Raw genomic sequence first — 26,515 nt, forward strand, 5'->3', positions numbered from 1 at the left:
GCGAAGCGACCCGTGCTGAAATAATGTCCTTTCCAGGCTCGGAGATGTGCTGGGTCCGGAATCAGGTAAAGAATCAAATAATGTCCGTGATCTAACCTCTTCTCCTTTCTTTTCCTAGGTGCTCCGGATTCGAGGCGGGCGTGGCAGAAGACTGGATGCTGACTTGCAGACACAGTGAGCATTACGCTGCTGGATGCAGAATAACATGAAGCATGAGCTGCTGTTCGGGCGTGGTTTTAATAGCCTGCAAAGTAGTCACAGGTAAGAAGATCCCCAGAATCGAACCACACCCGAGTAAAAAATAGTCTCTGTAATAAAATAGTCCCATCCAGGCCTCACGTTGGCTTGGACTCATTTGCAGCATGGTCTGCATAAGGTAAGTAAAGTCTATGAGCCTGGCGCCTAAGGTGCCAGGACTGAATCCAAACAGCCCCCAGCCGGGGGCTTTAATGAGTATCTGGATGCCTGCTCCCGGGGCTAATGGACTCGATCCGGATGCCCGGGGGTAGGCATCATGACAGTGACCAAGTGTTCCTTGTCAGGATGGGTAATCACGGACAGGACTGGGCATGAAAGAGCTTTCTGTGGGCTGTCCTAGTCAGGATATTTATTGGTACCCGGAAATGTGAAGGGGTTACCTCCCAAGACACTAACCCCCCGATAAGGTGCCACTGTCCCATATGGGACGGTATTACTACCGGGCATTTGACAACCGTATGATTGGTTCGGCGGTGCAGCATGTTGGGAGCCGGGCGGGGTCGTCAACTGTGCCTGAGGGGGTTGTGGTGGCAGCTGTGTAGATGCTTATTATCTCATATGGTATGGATGTGGGCATCAGAAGTGCAAGGAAGTGTTTCTGAGGTTATGCTGGGCCTGCAGAGGTGAATGGAGTGTATCCCGCTCCCATCCTGCATCTTCATGCAAAACGACCCCACTTCCCACTTCCCCAGCACTGAACTGGCCCTGCTCCTCCTTTTGGCCCCATCCCTCCAAATCCACCTCTGCCCCCTCTACTTCCTTGAAACGCCCCTCTTCCGCACTGCTAACGTCCTTGATGCCACTCAGATAATGTGGCTGAGATCCACTGCTCCATTGCCCTTGACGTCTGCCTGGCCAGAACGCAGCTATACTTGCGTCTGCTGCACTGCTCCTTGCTCTGCTGAATCCGTTTGCTGCTGCTGCCCCTTTAACTGCTATTTTGGCTAATTTAATCTGTACCAGTTTCACTTCCTCAGCCTGCAGCCTTTGTGTGGTTTCCTTTTCTCGCTCTTTTCTTCGATTATGGTGATGTATAATTCTAGTCTGTATTTCGGCCCAACCTTTCGCTTCTGTGCCTATGATCTTGAGAGCTTTCTGCACTTCCTTGGGCAGTCCCCTTTTGATAACAAAATAGAAAAGCGGAAACCGATCATCCCACTCTTCCCACCCCCCCTCCCCCATCTCAGCCCTCCACATCTCTTGTACTTTGAAAAAATACTGAGCAGAGTCTTCATCATCCCCCATCATATATTGCATTATGGACAAGTAAACCTTTCCGTCTCCCATTTTTTGTTTGTTTTTTCTCTAAAGCGTATATCCATTTCCCAGCCCCCCCAATGAGGGGCAGGAGCACTTTAATCTGGTTGTTTTTGGCCATTTGGGCCCAGGATACTGTGAGAAACCTGAAGGTGTCTTGCCTGCTAGTCCCCGGGGATCTGTTATCTAGGTGGCCAGGACACTGCCATCGCTTTTGAATCCAGTTCCTGAGGGTGGACCAGTGGGGGGAGGATCACCTGGATGAGGGGTATTCAGGGAGTGGAAGTGGGCCACCGGGTGGCGAGAAACAGTATCCCCGTCCCTGGAACACCTTTACTCCATCCAACCAGGTAAGATATTTAGGAACTAAACCTCCCCCCGTTCCAACACACACACTTTCTCAAGGACAGCTCACTGTGAGGGAAAACAGACTGACACCCGAGCCGTATACCTGACGTGTCCCAATACAATGGTCAGGTAGGGTCAAGCAATTACTGATCATTACACACACCTGACTTCATCACACTTCCCCCCCCCCCACACGGATAAAAGGTGGAGCACGAAAGCACACTTTGAGCGAGGCAGAGCACACAAGGAAGCAGCTGTTCCAAGATTGCAGTTTAATACAAGGCAAAAGACTGCAAGACCAAAGAGGATTGCAAGGAGGGGAGTGCCTTTGACCTTTTCACAGAAAGACTGTAACTTTTATGAGCCTTCGAGAATAGGAAACTTAAGACCTGGAATCAAAGCTGAAGAATCCTGCATTGTGTGACAGAGGACCCCAGGGCTCTCGCGCGGCGATAGTCAAGGAAGAGCGAATCGTTTGCCGCTGTGGTACTGTCCTTGTCTCCTACAAGAAAGCAGCACCAGTGAAGTCAGCACAGCTGGTGAGTTGGGGAGACTGATATCAGACTGGTCTGTGTGGTCTGTGTGGTAACTAAGGTAGCAAAGAAAATTAAAGAAAAAATTGTATTGAGTGTATGTGGCAGGCGACGCAAATCTAATTAAAACTGCATAAGAGTGACTTCACTTTGAAGCTAAGATTCGATACCATTAGTGGTCTGGCACCACATGGGGGGCTCATTCGAAAGTCTGTTAAGTATCCAACCGAAAGGTGACAAACAGTTTAAGGAAAGGAATTGTGAAATCAAAGTGGTCCTGCAACGGGTGAAGCCAAACCCTGTGCACATTCGAAAGTCTTCAATACTTGATGCGAATTGAAATTGGTCCCAGCCCGCTGAGGGAGAATAATTGTGTTAAAAAGGGATCTAAAGCCCAGCTGAAGGGGCATACGGGGTGAACCGTGAGTCACCCAAAAAGAAATCCTACGAACATTTGTGTTTTAAGGGATCTGAGCCTGGAAGAGGGGGATCCAAGGTGACGAACATTGTGCAAAAGGATATGAGCCCGGCTGAGGAGGATCCGGGGTGAATAGTGAATCGCCTAAAGTGAATACTTGTGAAAATCCAAACAGGAAAATAACTGGTTTTATTTGGTTGCATCAGGCCCTCTGAATGAAGAGACTTTGAGAAACAAAGACTTGTGCAGAGAATGCCCTAATGCTAATGACTGAACTGTATCCTCGTGCTAAAGAAGCCTGAGACTGTGTTGCGCCCTAGTGAATTGCCTTGTCCCGTGCTGAAAACGTGCGGGAGGGAGGCCAACGGTTTGAACATCCTGACATATCATTTGTTCTTTTCGTAACACTATTCCCCACACTATTTGTATTTAGAGGTAAGGATTGGCAATACGTTTATTAGTATAGGCCCTTTTATTATGACAAGACACCACTGTGGTAATATTATTATGTGATGGTTGTAGCTTGCTCCCATCTGTAGATTTAGGATTAGATGGGTGTTTTATACCCTTTTTGAAGCCCTTGAACTGTGGTCATTTGTGTCTAGCTTACTGTTGATACCATGCCTTCCTTACAGTACATATTGTGCCCAGATGTATGTGATTATTTCGTATATGAAAATGTTGAATTCGAAACTCACGAATTTCGACATGACCCCTGCCAGCTATCCCCCACTCCCCTTTCCTTACAAAACGTACCTCTTGCTCCTTACTTACCTCTGCACAGCCACAGCTCTGTCCCTGCGACATGAGTTCCGCCTCCCCATTGAGAAGCGTAACTTCCGCAGGGTATGCTTTTTTTTTTCTTTCTTTAAAAAAAAAAAAGTATTTCTGCGTCCCATGCTGTCCTTGTTATGGAAGCAGGAAACACCCCTGGAACCCCCAGTCCCCTTCGTCAACACTTTCATGCATTTTATTTACAAGCTTTCCCCCCTGATACCATTGTGCCCTTCCGGGGCCTTTATGCAATAGCTGCAACTGCGTGCCCATTCCTCTTATTGCATTCCTGCCATCACTTCCTTCTTCCTGGCCACTGCTGCCCACCCAAATCTGTTCCTCAACTGTGGGCCAAACAAGCTCTCTACCCGTGGGTTTACTGCTAGTTCTTACTCTTCATCCTCTAATTCATCAATTATGCCCCCCTCATACTCCCGCAACTCTTTGTTTGTATCTCCATCTTACGTCACTGTCCCGTAGCCTTCACTCCTTGCTCTCAGATAGTCACTCTTCCACTTCTCAACATGTACACCCTTTTTTAAAAAAAACAATTTTTATTAATGTTACATCCAAAACGATCAATGTTTCCGGCTCTCCATTTGTCTAGTCCACACCCGGATATGTTCCCTTCTTCGCTGAGGGCCCTCAACCGTGCCAATTCTGCTTGTGCTGCCTTTAAAGCCTCTTCTAACTCCTTCTGAGGTTTCTTATTTGTAGTTACTGCAGTGTTGCTGTTTGTTTGATATGTGGCGGTAATATTGATAGGGCGGTGCTGTGGCTGGAGAGGGTACATACGTTGGATTAGTATATCCTGTGGCGGGAAGAGTTGGATAAAGCCCTACTTGGGGCGGGGGTGACTGTGTTCCTTCAGGTGTTACTGTTTTAACTCCACTTGGGGTCGAGCTACTGTCGCATTGAGCTTTGCTCTCCTCATTGTCCTCTACCATTTTTCATAATTCTCAGATCTCTTTCCACTTTTGAAGCTTTTTACCCTTGTATTTAGCAGCTAAAAATATGTACATATGTTCTAATATCACCCTATTATCTGTACCCTGCTCTGGCCATGGGTGGAACATTCCCCCTTGTCTCTGCCACCCACTGCTTATGTTATTTCTCAATCTTATACTACGGCAATGCACTACACATGTACTCCAACGGTGTCACTATCACATGTTGTTGACCTTTATATTAAAAAAAAGAATAGTCGACCATATACAAAAGTTCCTACCAGTCCTTCGTTCTCATTCCCCTGTCGCCCCCCTACACTCACACACTCACACACCTCGAACCCAGCACCCATGCTACTTCTTCCACAGGCCCTCCCTTGGCCCCTGCTTGCTACACATTAAAAATGTAAAACGCAACAATAAACCAAAACAGTAAACTAAAATAACCACTACTTCGTTTTATTCCCCCACCCGGGAGATATATTTGGCACAGGAATCCGAGCTCTCTAATTATACGGAGTCCCTACTTCTGTATTCTTTTTTCACATTTCAAAATATGGCATCATCTTCTTCCCTACCTCGGGAAGGACCCCACTTCTCTTCTCATTTAATTATAACAATAACAGTGAAAAACCGCCACGTGGCCTTCACAGGCTATCCAACTCAGTTACGCGCCCTTCTACCATACGCTCTCGCTCCCTCTTCTTCAACACACAAACCCACGCACCTGTTCTCTCACTTCCCTCTTAACGTCAACCGCTGTTGTCACCCACGAGAAGTGCACTTGTATCTGCGTGTTCATCCGAGCTACTCCGTCACAGGGTCCCAATAACGCCCTGTACCTTCCTAGGAGCCGCATTCCGCTCCAAAGAGCAGACCGGAATTCTGTGAAAACTGCTCCTGTACACCACTACGGGTTGTTTGTTGGGACGGGTCACTCCAGGTGGGTGCGGTCCCTCCAGATGTGCAGCCTGGAAGCCTCTGTCTTTGCGAAAAACCTGGGATCACGTCGGGGTCACCAAAAATGTATAGAAACCCCTCAACGCTCCCATCAGAAAAAAATACAACCCACTAGGGAAAAAGGTCCAGCACGCTTCTTGCAAAGAAAACCAGGTTTATTCTTAGATGAAGACAAGTATGCGCCAGCACAGAACTCTGCTGCCACGGAGTGCACTAACAGAAACAGCATGAGCAAAAGCTTTTAAGGTTAAATAGCATCATAAATGACATACAGCATGTAGGCTACAAATCGGGGAGCCGGATGGTGCGACCCTGTATACATATAGCCTGCTCCATACGGGATACCAGGCAAACGGTCCCAGCATAGTCTGTCCATCTTCTTCCACGTGGGGCTCTTCTGTCGTAATCGGATACAAAACTGTAATTGGCATTTGGGTTATACAAATCATTTGTTCCTAACTCTACAGTGTACTTGGTACCAAGGACATGAGCGAGGCGGCTACTTTAGAGGCTGCAATAACTTTCTCAGAACTACCTGTACCCACGCTCCTTTCCCGACATGTCGGCATCTCTGCAGCCTTCACTCATGGCATACATTGGTTACCTTCCCCCCTGGCACCTCACAGCACAAATCACACAGGCCACTAGTGGGGGCTGGCTGACCCCCATTCTCTGATCTATTTTATCAATTCTTTACAGCTTTATGGCTAGAGGTCTCGGGCTGATTGGGCTACTGGAATGTTTGCCTCAGGAGCTTGGGGTATGGGAGGTGGTCCTCTGGCCACTAAAACTTCTCGATCTGAACTGGCGAAGGCCTACTCTCATGGGATGCCTCTTCAATGATCCATTCCGGCCCTTTCTTGGCGTTGCAGGGCACATTCCTTCTGAGTTGCATATACTGCCGATAAGGCTCAATAAAGGGCTGTGTGTGTGTGTCTTCAGGAAATTAACTGTCTGCAGGACAGCTAGGCTATGAGCAAAGCATGTGCACCCATACATCTAACCCTCTGGACTAACTGTGAGCATGCAAGCATAGCCATGGCCCTAGGCCTCAATGTCAAACATAGAGTTTCCTTATACATGTGATGCTACCACTGGAATCTGCCATATTTCAACCACAATAAACTTCTATGGGATAACCCGCCCCCCTCTCCTTCATTCTTCTTCTACAATCTCCTTGTCCGAAATCGCAGAGGGGCCTGAAACTTCCTTCCCTCCTTCGAAACACTGACATTCCCTGTTTCCAATTGAGGACCCAGATTTTAATCATACCCCATAGACATGACAGTAAGTATGTGGCCTCTTCTAATACTGCCATTCTTATAATCTTGGAGTCGAAATGAAGTCCAATCAAATCTACCCTATCATCATAGATGCATTTAACTTGCACAATATCATTTCATCTCAATAGCCTTAGATTTGTTATCTTGTTAAAGACTTATAAAGATGTATTGTCTGTTTAAAGGTAACCATGGGCCCTCCTTAAAGATACGTTCCATATATTATTGTATGAAGGTTTACTTCCCTTGCAGTCACCCGAGTCAAAGCCTAGGATAATTTTTCCTTATGTGCCCTAATAATGTGTGTTTAACCTATGATAGATTAGTGCTCTCTCCACTTTCATTTTTTCTGCAACATTTCCCTTGTCCACCATAGACCCCCAGCCCCCAAAAGCTTCACCGGTAGGCAAAAAACTATGAGTTTAAGATCTGTTGGACCCATAATTGTGCGTCGTCTTCCATCTAATGGGAGAAACGGCGAGACTCTGGTGATTTTATATTGTTCAAAGAGGGGTGAATGGTTTCCTTATCTAGGTCTACAAGATTAACTGGCTTAATGGCTTTAGGTCCTTCCAGCTGTGAGCTACCCACAAATACCACAGGAAGCAATGATTGTGAGCCACCATTCATTGTGGGAATTGGTACTAAACCAACTACTGATTGTTTATAACTGGTGGCTCCTGCTTCACCATTACTAAATGTAGTTAATTGGTTGATGGTTTGTAGTTGTTCACCATCCCCTGTCTCGTCTTTATCATCTTGGTAAATAGTTGAGATACTAAGTTCAAAAGTTACATTTTGGGAATGTTATTGGAGGTTATTGCAGGGATGTCATTTGGGGGTCACCATGGGTCGCAAAATATTTAACGCAAGCTCCTGGGCTGGCTGTGGTCAGTTTCATGTGGCTCTTTGTTTATGGAGTGGCTGGGTTTCTTGTTCAGGCCTCCTTAATAAAACAAAAACAAAAAACGGGAGGTTGCACTAGTGTAACCCTTTGAGCAGTGACCCTAAATAAGAAAGAATAGGAATACCAAATAATTTGTCTTTCTGGAATTGTATACAATAATTGCTAGACTCATTACAGGTTTATTTCGGGCACACTTCAGGGGGGTGAGTCCCTGATTTAATCTGTTCTTAAACACCTCAACTCAGCATTCTATCCTTCTGAGGTCGATAAATGAGTACCAACACAGGTTGGGTGATATTGCATGGATATTTTTTCTATATAAAGCACTTAAGCCTACATGCTTTATAACAACACATCATTATCATTTGGCCTTGGATGTCTGCTTGCATTCACAGTAATTTGGTAATATGGGTCTATACACACTGATATTAACAATACATATGGGGATCCATTCTTATATGAAATGTACATCACATTATAGTGATATCCTAACAATGTTTTTCATTGTGTATTTAGGAACAATGCTATGCGATGCCCCTTCCTATTTTGTCAAGGGGCAAAAGGTCGTGTTCCTTCGCTTCCTGTGATGTCACTTTGGGGTTGGGTCAAATGACATCACTTCTAGTGTTGTCATCAGAGGTCAAGGGTAATGTGATGTCACTTCCACTACCCATGGCATCTTGGTGAAATTGCATCCCTCGGTTATTGGTTTCCTGGCTATTGGTTTCAGGAAAGTAGTAATTGCATGGTTTCCTGAGAGAGGGCACATAGTTTTCTTTATAGAGTAATTAATCTCTTGAATCAGTGGAACGGTCGCAGAGATATCCTGCACTGTCTGCTCTTTATTAACCAATACCTCAGTCTCATTACTGCGTGTACCTTTCCTGACCAATTCTCGCAACCCTTGATCAGGGGGACTTGAATCCCTTGATCTAACTCGTAGCCTTCACAAACATTTCCTAGAACCCTTATTTTTAGATTTTGGCATATTTTCCTATTTATAGATTTCTTTTTAGGCACTGCCTGTGGCTTCTCAACCCGCCCACACTTGTTTGAAATCGCAGGAGGGGGTTTTCACCTACAGGCCCAACACGCTCAGAGACCCATGAATCGTTAGCATTATTCATTGAAATAACAGTAGAATTATACACACTGGAAGACGAAGCACTGACTTCAGGAGACGGAACTTCGGGTAATACCGTGCATCCAGACATGGCATAGATTTAATAGCACATTGAGACACACTTCCATGTTTAAATGCGTGTTCTCCACTGTTCTTACCAACCGCAAAAATAAAACCTTCTGTGAAAATAAATTTGGCCAAAGCATTAATATTGTTCTAAATGTTTGCCTCCTCATTTAGGCATTCATAACATTGAACTAAATTGGTTAAAGTGTAATTTAAAGCATATAGAATAGACAAGTGAAAGAGACTCTTTGGCCTCGGCTGAAGTGCTAGGTGGAAATAGCCTTGCTTATTCTCCATGTGGTAAAGTTTCATAGGAGAATGCAGAAGGGTCCAAAACATTTGAAGACTCTGAGGCATACAGTAACAGGGAAAGGGATAACTGCGAAGGAGGTAATTCTACAGATGGTGGGATGTCAGACAAACAAAATTCCACATGGTTGATTTCATCCATATCTAGCAGCGATACTGAATCATGCTAGCATTTAGACACCAATTTGGCACCTCACTGCCCTCTCGTGAAGCCAATACCACAGCCATCATTGGCGTATCACTCACCATCTGGTATGGGGGCTTCCTGCAGCAGTTATTAATGCACTCTGGTTCCTCAAACAAGGTGTAGAAGCTGCCACTGAAACCGGCTCCACATCCCCTCTAGCCATTGCCAGAATAGCCAGCACCTGGGCCAAAGCAGCGCCCAGTCAAGCGTCCGGAAAATTATTTGGATCAAACGCCACTTTGCTCCTCAAGGCGTATATAACGCTCTGCCAACACAAATGGTATCTATCTGACAAACCCCTCATGGCTATCGCATTGAAAGGCCAATGAGTATTATAAAACCGAAAACAGGATTTTCAACTGCAACACTTTCAGGCTCACCACACCAAGTTTCCTTTGATGTCAGCTGCAACAAGGTTGCATATGCAGGCAGCAGATTGCTGACTGCTGCTCCCACTTGACAACCACTAAATGCCCGCTTTGCGGAGGAAGCCAGTATTTAAATCCCAGGAGGCAGGGCTATACTGCCCAACACTCTGTTGCAGAAATAAATAAATAAAGCTCTCCGGGTAGATTTAGCAGTATTCCGTGTTCTCCGAGCAAAGTGGACTTGCGGCTGCCGACTGCTACTCCCACTTGACAACCACTTCGTCTCAATATGTTTAACCTAAGTAATGGTGTATATTTTTAGTACTGGGCGTTTGGCTCGACCCCAACTGATTGTTGGAGAAGGTGGTGGTGGGGGGAATGCATATGAAGGGTATGTATAGAAGGTGGGGGGAAAGGGGAATGATGCGTGGCACATGGGGGGGTAACAATCAGCTCTAAAGGATATCTGAAAGTAGGGGGAAGATGGAATGGCAGAAGGTGGAGGGAGGTTATAGGAGGTGGGGTTACCATTCGTGTGTGTGTGTGTGTGTGTGTGTGTGTGTGTGTGTGTGTTCTCTCTCACATGTGACTGAGCTGAGGCATTGGTTCCACGCCCCAGGGGAACCTGGCAGTCCTATCTGGGAATTCCTGAGCACAGAAATTGTAATACTACTTTTTGATAAAGCTCTTGTTGCATTTGCATTTGATCAGGCCTGAGGCTCACTCAGGTAGCATGCGTTGGGACTTATGAGCGCCGTCATTTACCACTGTGCCTATGGATGGAGCTTTGGGTCACATCCAATGGTCATCTGCTTTTAGAAATTGGGTTGCAATCTTGAGGTTCATGACCTCTGCGGCAGCTTCTGCACCTATAGACTGCTCTCGGTATACATAGCATGCAATCTACCAGCACTTTGAGTTGCAGTTCCAACTCCAAGTTGTACCACACAAAGTGCCCATATCCTACACATCTGACAAATGATTAAGAGGCAATTACTATTATTTAAATCCACAGTACATGGATTAGCTACCCATCGGCACAGAACTGGAGTACTATCTTTCAGGGTTTCTCAGAACACTCACCCTGGCAGATGTTTCTGGCCAGTGTTCACAGCAAAGGTTCTAGAGCCCATATGCTATCTCTGCATCAGCAGCAGACCAAATAGATACTCATCTGGAGAGAACCACATGTCTAGATCAAAGGGGTTCCCCAGAATGCCCTCACACTGTGCCAGGTGTACATAGCCAGTACATCTTCTAATGGTTTCACAGCCCCAGCTTTATCATCATGGATGGAGCTGCTGGTCTACCTACTCCCAATCATGGAAGCACACATTGCTTCAAAGGGCTTTGCATAACAACCTTGTACTCCCCTTGGTATCTGTAGCAAGCATGGCCACAAGAGCCCGACGGTTGTATTTCTGTAGAGAAGGAACAGCCCAGCTTGTGAATAGTCAGCAAAGGAACGAAGTCATGTATGGGTGGCATTTTCCAGAATGATGACACATCATGCCTGGGGTTAGCATAGCTCTCGAACAGGAATAGCTAACTGGGTAATGTGACGAATTACCCTAACTCTAAGATTTCTTCTCTTCCTCCCTTGGGGGAGACTCCCCCTTTGAGGCTAGAGAGGTGAGCCCGCTAACCAGAACCTGCTCTAGGGGTTTGAAAAGTGGGACCTCAGGGGGACAAGGACTCCCATTCACATTGGGAACTCTCTACAACAAAAGCAGTGTCTGCATATATGGGAATCCAAAAAGATATTTAATTCAGCCGTGAAACTTAAAGCAGTGTTGAAAGTGTCTTTACTTGGTCGGCGCAAGACAATGCTAGTTTGTCCGGGCACTTGAACACAAATGGATCCTGAAGTGAGAATAAAGGTATGATGCCCTTGAAGGGAGTCGGAGAGGAAGCGGTACGTAGAGGCGAGCCCCCAATGTGTAGACATCACTGAGGGGCAGGACCACACTTCACAGCTAAGCCCGCTGTAGGGGGGAATGATAGAGGATGAGGAGGAAGTTGACACTGCTGGTGAGGAAGAGAACCAGGTGGAGTTGATGAAACCAAGGCTGAGCCGAGACAGCCTTTTTTGGAGACATGATCACGGAGAAGCCGTGGTGGGCCTGGGGCCCAAGAAACTATGCTCTGTCCAGAATGCGAGGGAGGAACGAGTCCTCTGCTCGCAACGAAGAAAACGAACAGTAGAGAAATGCTGTGATGAGTGGACAGTGGCGCGCCCTCATGTCCAAAGGCGAAATACATGGAGAATGTCACTGCTGTTGAGCAGATGCCACCTCGCTGGAGCAGACTCGATGGCGAAGAAGGTACCTGGGTTGCTCATAGTGGAGGGAGGCGGACAGACCACAGGACAAAAGGAGACATAAGAAGCTTCCTTAAATACACAGCAGGAGCAGAATAGCCAAAACAGGAAGAAGGAAATGAGTAGCGGGGAGGGACACAGGAACCCCAGAAACCTGAGCATTGAAAATAGCCAATCGGCCCATAGACCATTGGTGTCAGGAAACCCAAGGGAACCAGAGGGGGCTCCATAAGACAATTGAGATACAAAGACAAGAGAAACGCAGAGAAGAACGCAATGCGAAGCTAGTAAAAGAAAATCCACCCAAGTGGTATAGAGGGATTAAGGAGTTCTCCCTCCACCTAAGGCACCTTGGACATTGGATCTATTCAGGAACTTGAGATTTATATTTGCAAAGTTGAAAGATTCCCTTCTTTTTGTTGAATTTTGACAAGCCCAAATATAAACCTCGAATCGGATTCCAGGAGGGACTTCTGGGGAACTCTGAGAGAAGTCTGAGTAGACGACTCCGAAGGCAGGATATTCTGCCCAACTTTCATTTGTTTTCTTAAGTAGTAGGGTGGGTTTAGAAGCTAGGTTTGGACAGAGGACACTGTTGTTATTTTGACTACTGACAAGCACCTTAGTATAGTTTGATGGGAAGGGAACTCCCCTTTTAGGAGTAGGGCTAGAAAGGTGCTTTTTATTAATATATGATGTGGTATTTATAACACGCCTGTACACAACAGTTTTTTGGTGTGAAGTTAAAATGTATAAACATGTCTTCTGGTCATAGTCCTTCTTCTGGCTTGGCACAGTAATCCTTAGCAAAGAGCTGCAGCTCAGAACTGAGTGCGAGGCAGTGGTTCCCCCCCTTTGTCCAACTAGTAGACCCCCCCCCCTTCCCCACCACTGCTTGGTGGATCTGTAAGTACTGATATTTTGAAGTCCTTCTGAGGGCATGACCCGAGAAGGTGGCATGCACAAAATGTGCACCACTTGCCTCATACTTTGTCGATGACACACCACTGTGTCATTCCGGAGTTTGGCCAAGTGGTCTGCTACTCGACAGAGTGCTCGATGGCGTAACGGCCACATGCAGTCCAGCTCTCCCAGGACGGTCCCGATTGCTTTCCTCCTGCTGGGACCCAAGCACAGGGTGTGGCCTGATGATCTCATTATCAAGCCTGGCAGCGCTTACGTTACCCATCTTCTCTGGGGGTGTCCAGCAGATGCCGCAGGCCCTGCAAATGATATTCCAGGCTGGACCTTTACACATTTCTGCCATTTTGCAAATTGCTCAAAGCTGATCTTCAGTGCCAGGCCTTCCTGAACTGACAGCTGCTCAGACAGCCTTGGCCCATTGTTCTAATTATTTTCATCTCTTGTTTTATCTCCAGCCTGTCATAATTGATATTTCCGTTTACTGGATAACCCAGATCACTGGTTAATTTGCTGCACCAGCTGTAAAATATTACTGTAACTTACTCAAACTGTGTTTGGTTGCCTGCCCTGCTGGCCACTCAAAGAGGAATGGGATGCTGTTGTGTTGAGAGTAAATGCCTAATGGAAGAAAGAGTGGGCTTTAATGAATGTTCTGTGTGTTCGCCAGTTGGGCTGAACTAGGTTGTGAGATGTGGTCACTGAGTGCCTGCTTTCTGGGTATCTTGACTCAAGAAGTGACAACAGGGGACCTGTGAATAAAGTTTAAGTATGCGGTAACCTGTAGTAACCCGTCTCATTTGTATCTTAAACCCTCATGTCCAGCTCCAACAGTAGGTAGAAGTAAAATGTAAGTTTCGGATTCATTTTTTCAGAAGACCCCCCAAATTGTCTCTTTTCCATCACCCTCTGGCCATCGTCGCCACTGCAGCTTTTAGTCATGACTTAAACATGTTTTATAACCAAAGTGGTCTTGCAGTGCTGATACCTTGTCTTTATAAATATGGGCACTGTGACCCTACCAGGGATACCCAGACCACATCCTAGAGTAAGGAAGAGTAGTAAGAATACATATAACAATAGAGACAGGACTACCGAAGCTATGAGATGCACTGAGGCCCAAAGGGAGTAGAACTGGGGGTGGGAGAAGAGGTGGTATTGCTTTGTGTGTATGTATATGTAATGTGTGATGATGGAAAATGGTCACGATTAAAGAAAATGTGCTATCTTCGTGCAGGCCAGTGTTTTCTTGCGAAGGCATTTTCTTTAGGAAACGAGTGAACCCTGGATGCATGGTGGACTCAAGAAGTGCTTGGGCTTTCCCTAGCAACATGCTGTCCAAAGCTGGTTAGGTCGCATTGATGGGCACACCCTGCTGTAACCTGCATTTATCAGAAGTGACGTAATCGAGCATTGGCTATGTGAGAAGTGAGTGCTGGTCATATGCAAGGGAAGCTGGGAAAGCGAAACCATACCATCATGGCGCCCTCATCGGGGCAAGATCAATGAAGTGGAGATGCTGTCATGAAGCGCGTGTCCTGATAGTGAAAGACTTGCAGCATCTAGTTTCGCCTTCCCCACTAACTCCACATCTTGCCCGTTCTACCCTTTCTGACACTGCTGTTTGTCGCCCTGCTTTTCATCATGTATGTCCAAGACTCCAGGTGCTCTAAAGGAGTGGGATGCAAGTGGAATTTCCCTAGAGTCACAAGAAAATGCCTCCATCTGCCCAGAGAAGTCATGTGTGCCTCCCCTTCTTCTAGAGGGAAATTCTAGTGAAATGCCATGCTCACATTGGGACTGTGTGAACCTGTTATGCCAAAACACATGCACAACCAGGGCATGCAAACATATGCCCGCTGCATGTGCATCTCCGACTTCATGCAGAGAAAATCTGCCCATCAGGGCAGTGCCCAGTCCCACCGCACCAAGAGGACCCTGAAGCAGACTCAGCAAAACAAGCCCCTTTCGTAAAGGGAAGGTATGAAAGGCACTGTCCTGATGGGAATAAGACAACCATATCCTGAAGTAGCCTTCAGAAGCAGATCAAAAGAAAAACAATCTTTCATATTGGTGTGTAACATGTCATACATGGGGATACATGGGTGGAAAATCTCAGCAGTGTAAAGCAGATCCATTCATTATCGTGCATTCTATGGATTCATAACACCATATAAAGGCAAGGAAATGAAGAGTGACCATTATGGAAACCGTTAAGAGGACAGGTTGTGAAAGGAAAATGGTTCGATGTGCCTTTCCTGGATGAAATCCTCTACGGATCAGCAAGGCGTGAGCAGGAATTAACTCGAGGGACTTGGCCAACAGTCACATAAGGGACCACACGTACACCACACCCGCATTAATCACAAGTGAGATTGCTCCTGGATGCTCAGCCACATGGAAGGTAATATAATTCGGCTCTGGTGAAGGAGGGCTACAAGGCATCCGGGAGTCATACGAGACGATGTCTGGACTGTAGAGCTCACCCCAAGCCATGCCAGAGTTCAGCAGCCTGTGCAGAGAACTGAGCAGATGGAGAAGAAAAGGTCCACCACGAGTCCACAGACCACCATGCCCCGACCCCCAAGACATGCTTCAAGCCTCCGGAAGCGGCTCAAGACCTTGCTTTCTTTCTGCCTTCTTTCTCGCTTCCATGCTAACCTACCCGTGTGCTGTGTTGATTGGTGACTTGGTACCCTCAGGCTCACTGGGTACCAGGCTTCCCCCTTGACCAGTCCTACAGCCCCCCTTGCCTCCTTGCACTTCCAGTGCCACATTGCTGTGTCAGCACGTATTCAGAGCCATTCTGTCCTGACAGCACTTCTCCCTTGCCTTTCCGACACACTCTTTTTTCCCCCCCATCCTGCACTTCCTTGTCCCACTTGCACGATCTGAATGTCACAAGGCCTAGTAAGATTGTTTGTGTCGTCTTCCCTCTGTTCCCCCCTCCATACCCCTTAGCCTTGTCACACCTAGAAACACTTGTGTACAGGCGCGTTATAAATATCTTATCATAACGTAAGCCTAGTGCCCATGAAAGAGGAGAAACCAGTGCAACACTTGAACAACTCAAGGCCCAAGAGTGCAGCCACTACACTTTCCTGGGCTGCTCATGTGGGCTTTATCTGCCATATGACCAGGCTACACAGGGCACGACCACTGTATGTGTAAGTTATATAGTTAGTAAGACTCAGTAGAGAGAAATCTAAAACCCTTTATATATTTATATTGTTATTCTGTGATAAGTGTGTTTATTGTACCTTTTGTAGAATCGATATGGTTGTAATTGGGCTGGCAAAATTTAAGATGGGTCCATGTAAGTGAAATTAGATTCTTTGTGTTAAGTAACCCTAACTTTGCCTGCACACTTGATTCTACACCCCTGCCCCCCCTCTTCTCCTTGCAAGCACACAGACCGTGCTTGCTAAGCAAATTGGCAATCTGCTGTTGTGAATGGCACAGCAAGGAAAAAACCTATTTTTCTTGTTTTGTGCAATCGCATAGCCTGAATAGTATGAATAGTACGTTGGCCAGAAGCGAATCGCATCATGTGACAAACATTCCAAACCATGAAATCTCAATGTGACCATTGTAAGTACATTTTGTAATTGCCTGCCATTTTCTTTCTTTAATGCTTTGCAGATATGTTCTGTGCTTCAGACCCACACACGGTGCGAGGCCACAGCTTGAACTCTGAATGCTAACGTAGACAGGAATGTGAAACTCTGCAGAAATGCATTGTTGTTCTTATTCGGTAAAGCCTTGAAGCTGTGTAAAAGCCGCGACTAATCAGCAGCCCAGGTGCCAGCCTTTCTTGAAGGCGGTGCTGTAAAAGGAAGTTAAATGAGAATGATATACATCTAATGGTGCTCCTTCACGAAAGATGGTATTTTCTCTGCTTCAGAACTGTCTGACCCTTGTGTGATGTGGTCTCGTTCCTCCGCATGAGATGGGGGCCCAGTCTTGCTCTGCTGGTTAACTATTCTCTCCTCCTCCCCCCCCCCCCCAGGTGGATGTGAAACAGAATCAGAAGAAGTTGGTGGAGCAGCTGACGATGCTGCTGAGTGGAGCCCCCGGTCCCCCTGCCCGCAGGCTTATTGCCAAGAATCTGGGCCTCTTGTACAGCATCGGGGACACCTTCTCTGCCTTCCAGACCATCGATAAATGCAATGAGCTTATTCGTAGTAAGGACGACTCCCCCAGCTATCTGCCCACCAAACTGTGAGTGACTGCTGTATTGTTTCTTAGCGCACACTTAACACTGTTTTTTGAATGACTGTTTAGTACATGATATCTGTCCTACCTAGAATTGCTTTGCAGTATGTGATCATGTGGAACAGTACCTGTTTTTTTTTTCTCCCAACTTGTGCTCTTCAAACTATCTCCCCAATGCTGCTTCATTTTTGAGGAACTTAAAATACGAGCAGGCTTATACAGCTGAATCGTGTGTTGTCCAAATAAATTGGCATGAACATGTGCAGAAATTTAAAAACTAGGCAGAGAATTTTAAATGCAATCCTACTTTTCACGGGAAGCGACTGGAGCGATTTATGCATGCAGGTCACTAAATCTGATCCTGAAAGGTTAATTATCAGTCGCACTTGTTTTTTTTCAACTTTCTGTAATTGAGTGATCTGCAAATGAAGAATTCCCAAATGCAGTTAATTACAATAGGCCAATTTAGAATTGAGCAGGAAAGCAGCAAGTTAAGGATATTTCTGGTCATCCTGAACTTGCTGGTTCTTTCTACTCCCACCTGCAAGGCTAAAAACCTTGGGGTCATCTTCGACTCTGCACTCTCCTTCTCCCCTCGCATCTCTGACGTCTCTAAGGAGTCACACCTCCTTAGAGGTATTCTTCCTTTCCTCTCCTTCCCCCAGAAGCTCACTGTCTCCAGTGCCCTGGTCCTCTCTAGGCTGGACTATTGTAACAGCCTCTATCTAAATCTGCCTACCTCTACTCTCCGCCCTCTGAAACTTATCCAGAACAGAACTGCAAGACTTGTCCCTGTCCTCAAGCCCAGGGATCGTATCTCTCTAGGACTGAAATCTCTGCACTGGCTTCCAGAGGCTGCGAGGATCAAGTTCAAGACCCTCTGCATTGTACACAAGGCCTTCTGGGGCCGCAATACATTCAACTCTCTCTTCCTAAATATCTTTGCTCATCCGCCTCCAACTCTCTCAGGGTCAGCCGCTTCTCCAAGCAACGAGTTGGTGTCAGATCACTCTCTTCGACAGGGGCCTCTCTCTGGAACAGCCTTCCTGCCTCCCCGAAACTCGAGAACGATCTCCGGTTCCGGAAGCACCTCAAAACCTTCCTCTTTGCTTCTGCTTTCTCTCCCCCTCTCCCCTGCTGATTTCCTGACTGAAACTGCTATGGTTACCTGGCCACCCTTTCTGATCTCTGGCGCAGGCCCCGTCAATTTCCCACCTGCACTGCTTCCCTGGCAACACCAGCACCTGGGGACCGTTGTTCTGTATCCCTACAGACCCCCTACCAGCACTTACGTCTGCCCTTCCTTGCACTTGCCACCAGCTGGCGTTTATTTATCTTATTTATTCCACTTTCCCATGTACTGCACTTTCCCCTCTCCTCTCCCCCGCGCACTTTTCCTCTCCCCCCCCCCCATGAAATTGGGCGATTTGAATGGCACCTGGCCTAGTAGGATCATTGTCTGTCCTCCCTTTGTTTCCCCCGCTTGCCTCGTCGCGCCTTGAAACACTTGTGTATAGGTGCGTTATAAATGCCATATCATACCATCCTATCCTATCCTATCCTATCCTATGGGATAATCCTCAGAAGTGAATGGAGTTTATAAAAAGATGCTTTCAGAAGTTCATTTGAGAATTTGTCAAGTTCCTGATACAGATATAAGTCTAGTTTTTAAACTTTGGTAACAAAACTAGTAGGCAATACAACAAGGAAACGTGGAGGGCAGTGATGCTAAGGGCAACACATTTTGTTGATTGGGTTCAGGAGGATAAACCCAGTTTTGTCAGATTCCGCTGCAGCCCAGTAGCTAACATTCAATGCTCTACTATATCAAGACTGCTAATGAGGCTTTCCATTTCAGTGTCCGAGCCGTTAACTTTCCAATGAATATTCAAGTTTGTGGTGTGGAAAGCATGTTGGTTATACTTGTCCTCTACTGTGTGTTCCTGCCAAATGATCACAAGGTTTGGGGTACTTTGAAAACCTCTGAATTCTACTTTTCTAGCATATCCCTTTCTGTGTGCTGTTACTCCTGCTTTTCCTCCATTCTTTCTCTGCTGCCTCTTTATTCAAGATCCTATATAAACATCATTCTGTACTTTGTCCTCTCCCTTGCAGTGCAGCTGTGGCGTGCCTGGGTGCACTGTACAAAAAGCTGGGCAGGTTGTTGGGGAACTCCTTCATGGACACTGTGGGAAACATGTTGAAGGCCATGAAAAGCGCAGAGGTAAGTGGTCGCAGATGTAAGAGTTAACATATAATGTGGACTCCTGCCTTTTTTGTGAATTTGTGCCGATTTGCCACTAATGTGGGCGCAATTGTGAGATGCCAGAACAGTGGTATCCTGTTGATATTTCTTTGCACTCGTCCCCCTACTGCCCACATGCACCATTTTACTGAGAAAGGGAGACTACTGTGCCTTTGCCAACAGTATATACCCAAGCTTTGTCCATTCTCTAATGGTTGCAGAGTTGATCTCCAGCAAAATGTGTTCCATTACTTAAATAGGGAGCCATTCAGAGAGCTGGCCCACATGCAATGATGGTTTGAAGATTGGATCCCACAGGTGAGGACTGGGAGAGAGGGCCCATGTTTCATAAGGCAGGTCCTGCTGCTCTGATCTACTTTCTGTATCTACTTTAATGCTGACCTCAAGTCTGAATCTAGAAGACACACAGGGGGCATCCTCCACAATGGTCGGTAGAACCCCAGATCCCCCGTCCCCTCCATTTTATTGTCAACAATATTGGCGAGGGGTTTGAAATGGTTCTTGGGTAAATCACACAGCCTGACACCCGTGTCATCCAACTTGCCGGTATCGACCAATAATCAATTCTCGAATGGGCATCATGGACCAATGAATAATATGTAAATTCACGTACCACGGGGTTACGGTTTCTCCACACATCCACAAGCTCCACCTGTATCATAATCTGGTGTATCATACGTCCAGCCCCTGTGAGATCCTGTTAGAAGCCTCTTGAGCGGTCTAGCATACAGTCAATATAGCGTTAAAATCGGCCCCCGTCCCAACAGATTATCAAGGTGGTATCCCCTCCCAGTAGGAATTCCATAAAATGCAGGGTCATCAAATTTGGGGTCATAGGCCTTGAGCAATACAACTTTCACACCAGAGATCTTCCCCCACAGAATGACATATCATCCCTGAGGGTCAATACTGCGGTTATCCTCCTGGAAGCGCAATGTATCGTAGTGAACACCCCTCTAGCATGTGATGAGTAGTCAGTGTATCCTTTTCGATCCCCCTCAACCAGGTGCAAACCGCCTGTTTATCATCCCCTGTGCAGGAGTTTCCTGTAACATCACAATCTGTGGGCCGTGGCGTTGTACATATGCAAGGATCTTCCTCGCATTGATAGGCTTATTAAGTCCACCAACATTCCATTTTAAAAAGGAGATTCTCTCACCCATTAGTCAAGCTTTTTGCATATAACATATGTATCGCACCCTCCATGTTCATAGATTTGTACTTGTTTTACCTGTCCAGTGATATGTCTGCTGAGTTTGAAACCCGAACATTTCTACTTCTCTTCCACCCAACAACCCTCACCCCAAAATGCCTTCATCCCCACCCACTGCAACCCCCCTCGCTCAGCATCTTCCCCAACTTGATGATGTCGTCCCTTTTGAACTGTGGTAACTTTCTGGGGTACGTCCTGAGCAGCCATGGTGTTCCGCTGATGTCGTTGTTGCCATGCCCTGGCAATTCTTAAAATAACAGTTCTGGGTGCTTATAATCCAGATCCTGTCCCTAGCAACCAAGTGTTGGATTCGTTCTACAAGTACCCTCAATATTCTGCGCTGCTTCCTGCCCGGCACCAGGGTTGTGGTTCTGCTCTCCGTGGCGGCAATGGGATCGATGCCTCTACAAAAATGCGCCCAGCCTCATTGATGTACTCGTAATTTTGCTGGAAAAATGAGAGCGTGAGGTACTTGGCGCAATCTCAGAAGCCTCTTAACAGCGTCAAACTATCTTCTCTGAATCTGAACCCAGCGGCAAAATCACGATATATATGGACTGTAGCGTCTTTAAAACGGAGCATGCCCTGCTCTCCGGATGCCTTTACGATATAATCCCCTTCCGTGTAATTGAGAAGTCTCGCAATTATGGTGCGGGGGTCCTGGCTTGGGGACTGGGGCCAGCATGCGGTGCGCCCTCTCTATCAAGAAATGCGGTGCCCATTTCTCAGATCCAAACTATTTTGTGAGGAGGTGCACCACATACGGCTTCATTGGCCCTTTTACAAGCCGCCTGAGGGACCCCTACTATGCGTACATTATTCCGTCGCAAGCGGGACTTCAAGTCGTCACATTGGCCACTTATTTTCAATTCCGTCTGCATGGCTGCTGTGGCGCGGTCATGCCAACCCACTGTATCCTCTACTTCCCCAATTCTGGCCTCTGCTTCTGTTATGTGGCCATTCTCCTTTTCCAGCTTGCATTTTAATGAACTAATGGTTGCTTCCACATTGTCCAGCTTGCTATTAACTGACAGGAAGCCAGCCTGCATTGCTGCCATTAATTGATCTTCTCGGGCCTCATTGCGATGAACATCTGAGGCATCTTCCTGCTTGGAGGTACCGGGCCGTAAAGTCTAGTTGGTGTAAGAGTCCATGGGGCCTTTCTTCCACCCAGCCCCCTTATACATCTTGTGCATCCCAGCAGTCCTATATTTGGTCACTTGTCAGGGGACTCCTTATAATGTCACGGGATCCGGCCTTGCAAGCTCAGGTGGTCCACCTATAATGTGGTTTTCACTTACTATATAGCCCAGTCACCAATTGCCAGTAGTGCCACGCAGCGCAAGGGCACCACGCTGCAAGTGACAAGTCATACAGGGCCTGGTATTTGGGCCGCTGGTCTATTTATACTTTTTAACTGTGTAATCGCCTCATCTATGGCATCACCAATCGGCAGGGGCATCCCCCAGTCTCGGCACAAGCCCCGGCAACCAGTCCCCAATCCGGGATAAATACCTGTGTCCAATGTTGTGGAGCAGAGACACTGGGCAGCCCGCTCCTCACCGTCGCATTGCAAAAGGATCCTATCTCTGGGGGGACCTCACATCTCCAACATCATGTGTGCTCAGGAGCCCACAATTGCTTTCAGCCAGAACTGCTAAGGATAAAGTGCTAGCCGCCTGATCACTGCTGCAGCCCAGATCAGAACCGAGCCACGCATCTGCCCACGGGCCCCGTACACGTCAGTATTGAGTCCTGGGATCTGCCACAACCGCAACAGTCCAATGCCTCCCGTCACTGTGGAGGATGAAGGAGGCCGGCGGGAGCAGGGAGAAGGTGCAGACAGGCGAACACCACATCTGCGGCTGGGCCCACCTGCATATCCCTTGTGGCCGCAGTCCGCCGCCGTCCCCGAGTCTGGGGATCAGCAGTTATTCCAGCAGGACTCCGTGTTGATTCTGGGTCTTGCGTCCAGCAGGCTAACGGGCGGTTCTGCGGGCCTGGACTTACCGCCTCAGCGGGACACTCCTCCAGTTAACCAGTCCCCACCACACACTGAGCTCACAGAGACGCCCCGGGCACCTGGAGGCAGACAGCGGGCGGGATCGCAGGAAACTCTGCGGGATCGCAGGAAACTCAGCTGTATCTCTGTCGGCACATACAGTGCTGCCAGGCCATTAAAAAGCACAGGTTTCGAACCACAGGAGCCCCACACTCTGCGCTACACTTGTGTGTGATTTCCAGCCGGTTCTCAGCACCCAGGAGGATAATTATGAAAAGAAAAGTATAACGTCGGGCCGTAGTTCTCGCTCAGGTCGCCATCTTCGATGCTGCTCAACAGCGTCCCCTCATACCCCTTCTTTTTACACCTTTTCCCCATCCTACCATATATAGCATTCAAAAAGACTGCCCCACCCCCCCTTTCTGACACAAACACTTTCGCACAACACTACTGACAACGGACTAACACCCGAGCGGTTTACCTGACATGTCCCAATACAAGGGTCAGGCATGGTCAGGCAATTAAATAGAATCACACATACTTGTCTGCCATTACCCTTCCCCACAGGGATAAAAGGTGGAGCACGAAAACACAGGACGAGCAAGGCAGACCGCACAACGTGAGAGCTAACTCTGCACTGCAGTTCAAGAGGAGGAGAAAGATGGCGCATACTGAGGGGGTGACCAGGAGAGAAGCGACCTTGCCCTTTCCGACCAAGGCCCATGAATCCTCCACAGAAGGAATCGTAAGGCTGTAAACAATAGCCAGCGTGTGTTGCAGCAGAAGTCTACGGTACACTAGACCCTCCTCCGCTGATAACCAAGCCGGGGAGAGACGCTGGGCTCTGTGGTACCAACCTTGACTCGAAGGAGAAAGAAAGCCAAGCAGTTCATCACAGCCGGTGAGTTGAGGGGAGAGTCGATAAGAAACCAAACTGTGTAAAATGAAAAGTAGCAAGCGGCTAATTGAACTGTGAAAGGCTTAAAGAGCTATTGATGTAAAAGGGGAAAACAAGCAGCAGAGGAGTCTGACACCACGTGGGTGTTTACGCAAGAAACTCTGGGCGATTACCCCATTATTGAAACTACCAGTACCAGAAGGCCTTGGGAAAGGCGAGAAGAGGGAGTCCTGTAAAATCCTCTGTACAGTCGAAAGTCTTTCACCAACAGATGGATGTGAAGTGAAGGGAAATTAATCTTGCTTGGTAAAATTAGCGAATGAACAGTGTGACGGGAGTGAACCCTACTGAGTGAATATCCACAGTGAATTGTTTGAAAATACATAGACTTGTGAAGTAAGAAAAGCCTTTGTGAACCCGAAGGAGGGAGGCTGACATCTGAAAGGGGTCCGAGCCCGAGGAGGGAGATCCATGTGTGGAAAGTCATCACCCCAAATCAATTTTGAAAAGTGTTTTTTTTGTTGGTTTAAACCCATCAGTCCCCGGCGGCAAGACATTTTTTGACAGAAGAGACTTAACCACCGGATGCCCTGATTGCTGAAAGCAGAACTGTTAGCTTGTGCTGGGAAAGCTCGAGCATGTGCTGTGCTCCAAAGTCCCACCTTGTCTCGTGCTGAAAACATTTGGAAGAGAGACCAAAAATATTGCGTCCTGACTTATCCTTTTGTGAACACTTCTTTCTTTCTTTAAGAACGTTATTCCACACTTCTTTTTGTATTTAGCGTAAGGATTGGCAATATTATACATAATATATTATTTTAGTATAGGCCCTTTTTTATTGGACACCACACCACTAGGACTGCATATTATTTTTTGATGGTCGATTCTTGCTCCCATCTTAGATTTAGGTTTAGATTAGGCTTTTTTCCACCCTGCATTTCCTGTTTAATAAACACCCTTGAACTGTGATCACTTGTGTCTGTCTTTACTGTTGCTACCATGTGTTGCTTACAGAACATAGTACACATTTATACAAACTCGTAAGTTCGACCCAAATATTGCTGTCCAGAGAGTTTGTTTTTGAGCAGTTTGCTTACCTTTTGTCCACTTTGATCCTGTGACATGTTCCTATGCTTTTAGAAGTCCACTTACACAGTAAACTGAGTGTATTTGCATGTTTAACAATATACCTCTGAGCACTGTCATCTAATCCGATTCATTCATAGAGGCAATGGTAGATAAATCAGATAAAAATGATTTTGCTGCTGCTGGCTCCTTTTCGCTTGCTGATCTCGGCAGCATTGTTTCTGCTGGTGCGATCGTGCTTAAGGGCGGGACCTCTAGGGACAAACGGGTATATAGGAATGGGATTGAGTTAACGATTAACTGTTCAGCCTATAGAATTTGAGAATAGAAAAAACATATATAGCTTGGGCTGAGTTTTGCCTGCTGGACAAAAACCTGGGAGGGTGCTGATTAAACTGGAGAGCTGAAAAATAAGGCGAAACTTGACCCTAACCTTGGAAGGAGTAGGTATCTGCCATAGTGAGTTGCTACGAACTGGCGATGCACAAAGTGGCTTCATCAATAGCTGTCATCAGTTGTTCACTGGCTCCAGTACAAATTGCTAATAAACCCAGGGAAGGGAACCTTGCTCTGCAGAGTCAGAAGCATGTCTGAAATCTTTGTACAATAAGGGTTGGTTTCTAGACTAATCCTAGGGTACAACTGGTCGTTCTCATCTGAAACGTTGGCTTGTGGCTGTCTAACAAGCTTGGGCACTGGGTGCATGTTTGTACGGGCTGCTTCTTGGCCACTTGTTGCTTTTGCTGTGTGTTGTTTTTTTTATTATTCACAGTTGTCAATCATTTTTTTTTCCAGTCCCAGGGGCGATATGAGATCATGCTGAGCTTAGAAAGAATACTCAGTGGGCTAGGGTCTGCAGCAGGGCCCTGCCACCGAGATGTCTACAAAGCTGCACGCTTGTGCCTGACAGACCGATCCATGGCTGTGCGATGTGCTGCTGCCAAGGTACGAGGGGTGTATGCTCTGGGGGTCTTGTGTCTTTCTCCAATAACAGGTTCTCCAAAGCTTCATAACATTTAATTGGAGCATGGTTTAAAAAAAAAAGTTGTTTTGCGCTGGTAATGATTTTACCTTCTGCTAGTTTTCCCATCGCTTAACATTTTTGGAAGCAGGACGGTTGTCCTGGTATTTGTGAGATGCTTTCAAGACCTTGAAGAGGAAGTGACATCAGTGGAGGAGAGGAAGTGCAGTCTGCAGATCCCTAACCCTAGCAAAGGGGGGGAAAAGTAAAAGGTTGTGTTTTCCTTTACTACTTACCTACTGATCGTGCCAATTCAAGAGTAGTAGTAGTACTAGAAGTAGTAGTCCTACTATTGGTAATAGTACTACTTTCAGCAGTAGAGTCCTCACCAGCCGCATTATCACTGCTACCACCAGTGGTACTTTTAGCATCAATAGTTTGACCAATTCTTCTAGTAGTTCTACCAATAGCAGTACTCCTATATGTAGTACTTCTGATACTAGTCTTATTTATACCATTGCCAGTAACCATTGGACTACTACTGGCAGTAGTAGTGCTACTCTTAATGCTGTTTTAGTAGTACTAGTACTGCTGCTGCTACTACTGGGAGAAGTAGTCCTTGCACTTGAAATATTAGGCTTACTACCAATGCCAACAGTAACCGGGCTACTATTGGCAGTAGGGTTGGCACTACTGCTACCAACACTAATGTAGATATAGTAATAGTGCCACTACTAGGGCTACATCTGGCAGGTGTGACAAGGTCAGTAATCTGGCCTTGTTAGAAGGGGATAGGAGCCCTTTTCGGTCTTCAGTGGGAGGCTTGCCTGGGTGTAAACCAGAGCCAGTCTTAGCCGACAGGGGTATGTTGGCAGTCAGAGGGCCCCAATTCCTGTCT

At 46.8% G+C, this 26,515-nt stretch overlaps 1 protein-coding gene across 6 annotated transcripts in view; it reads left to right on the plus strand.

Moving 5' to 3' along the window:
- HEATR5A (HEAT repeat containing 5A) overlaps positions 1–26,515 on the plus strand; it is a 704,366-nt gene that overhangs the window by 116,364 nt on the left and 561,487 nt on the right. For all 6 annotated transcript variants that reach the window (XM_069638471.1, XM_069638476.1, XM_069638475.1 and 3 more), the window contains exons 3-5: positions 16,986–17,197; positions 19,307–19,415; positions 25,452–25,601. In XM_069638471.1, coding sequence (XP_069494572.1) covers positions 16,986–17,197; positions 19,307–19,415; positions 25,452–25,601 — 471 coding nt within the window. The remainder of the gene's footprint in view (positions 1–16,985; positions 17,198–19,306; positions 19,416–25,451; positions 25,602–26,515) is intronic.

Source organism: Ambystoma mexicanum, chromosome 14, assembly GCF_040938575.1.
Source record: "Ambystoma mexicanum isolate Mex_15411 chromosome 14, UKY_AmexF1_1, whole genome shotgun sequence".
Classification (NCBI taxonomy): domain Eukaryota; kingdom Metazoa; phylum Chordata; class Amphibia; order Caudata; family Ambystomatidae; genus Ambystoma; species Ambystoma mexicanum.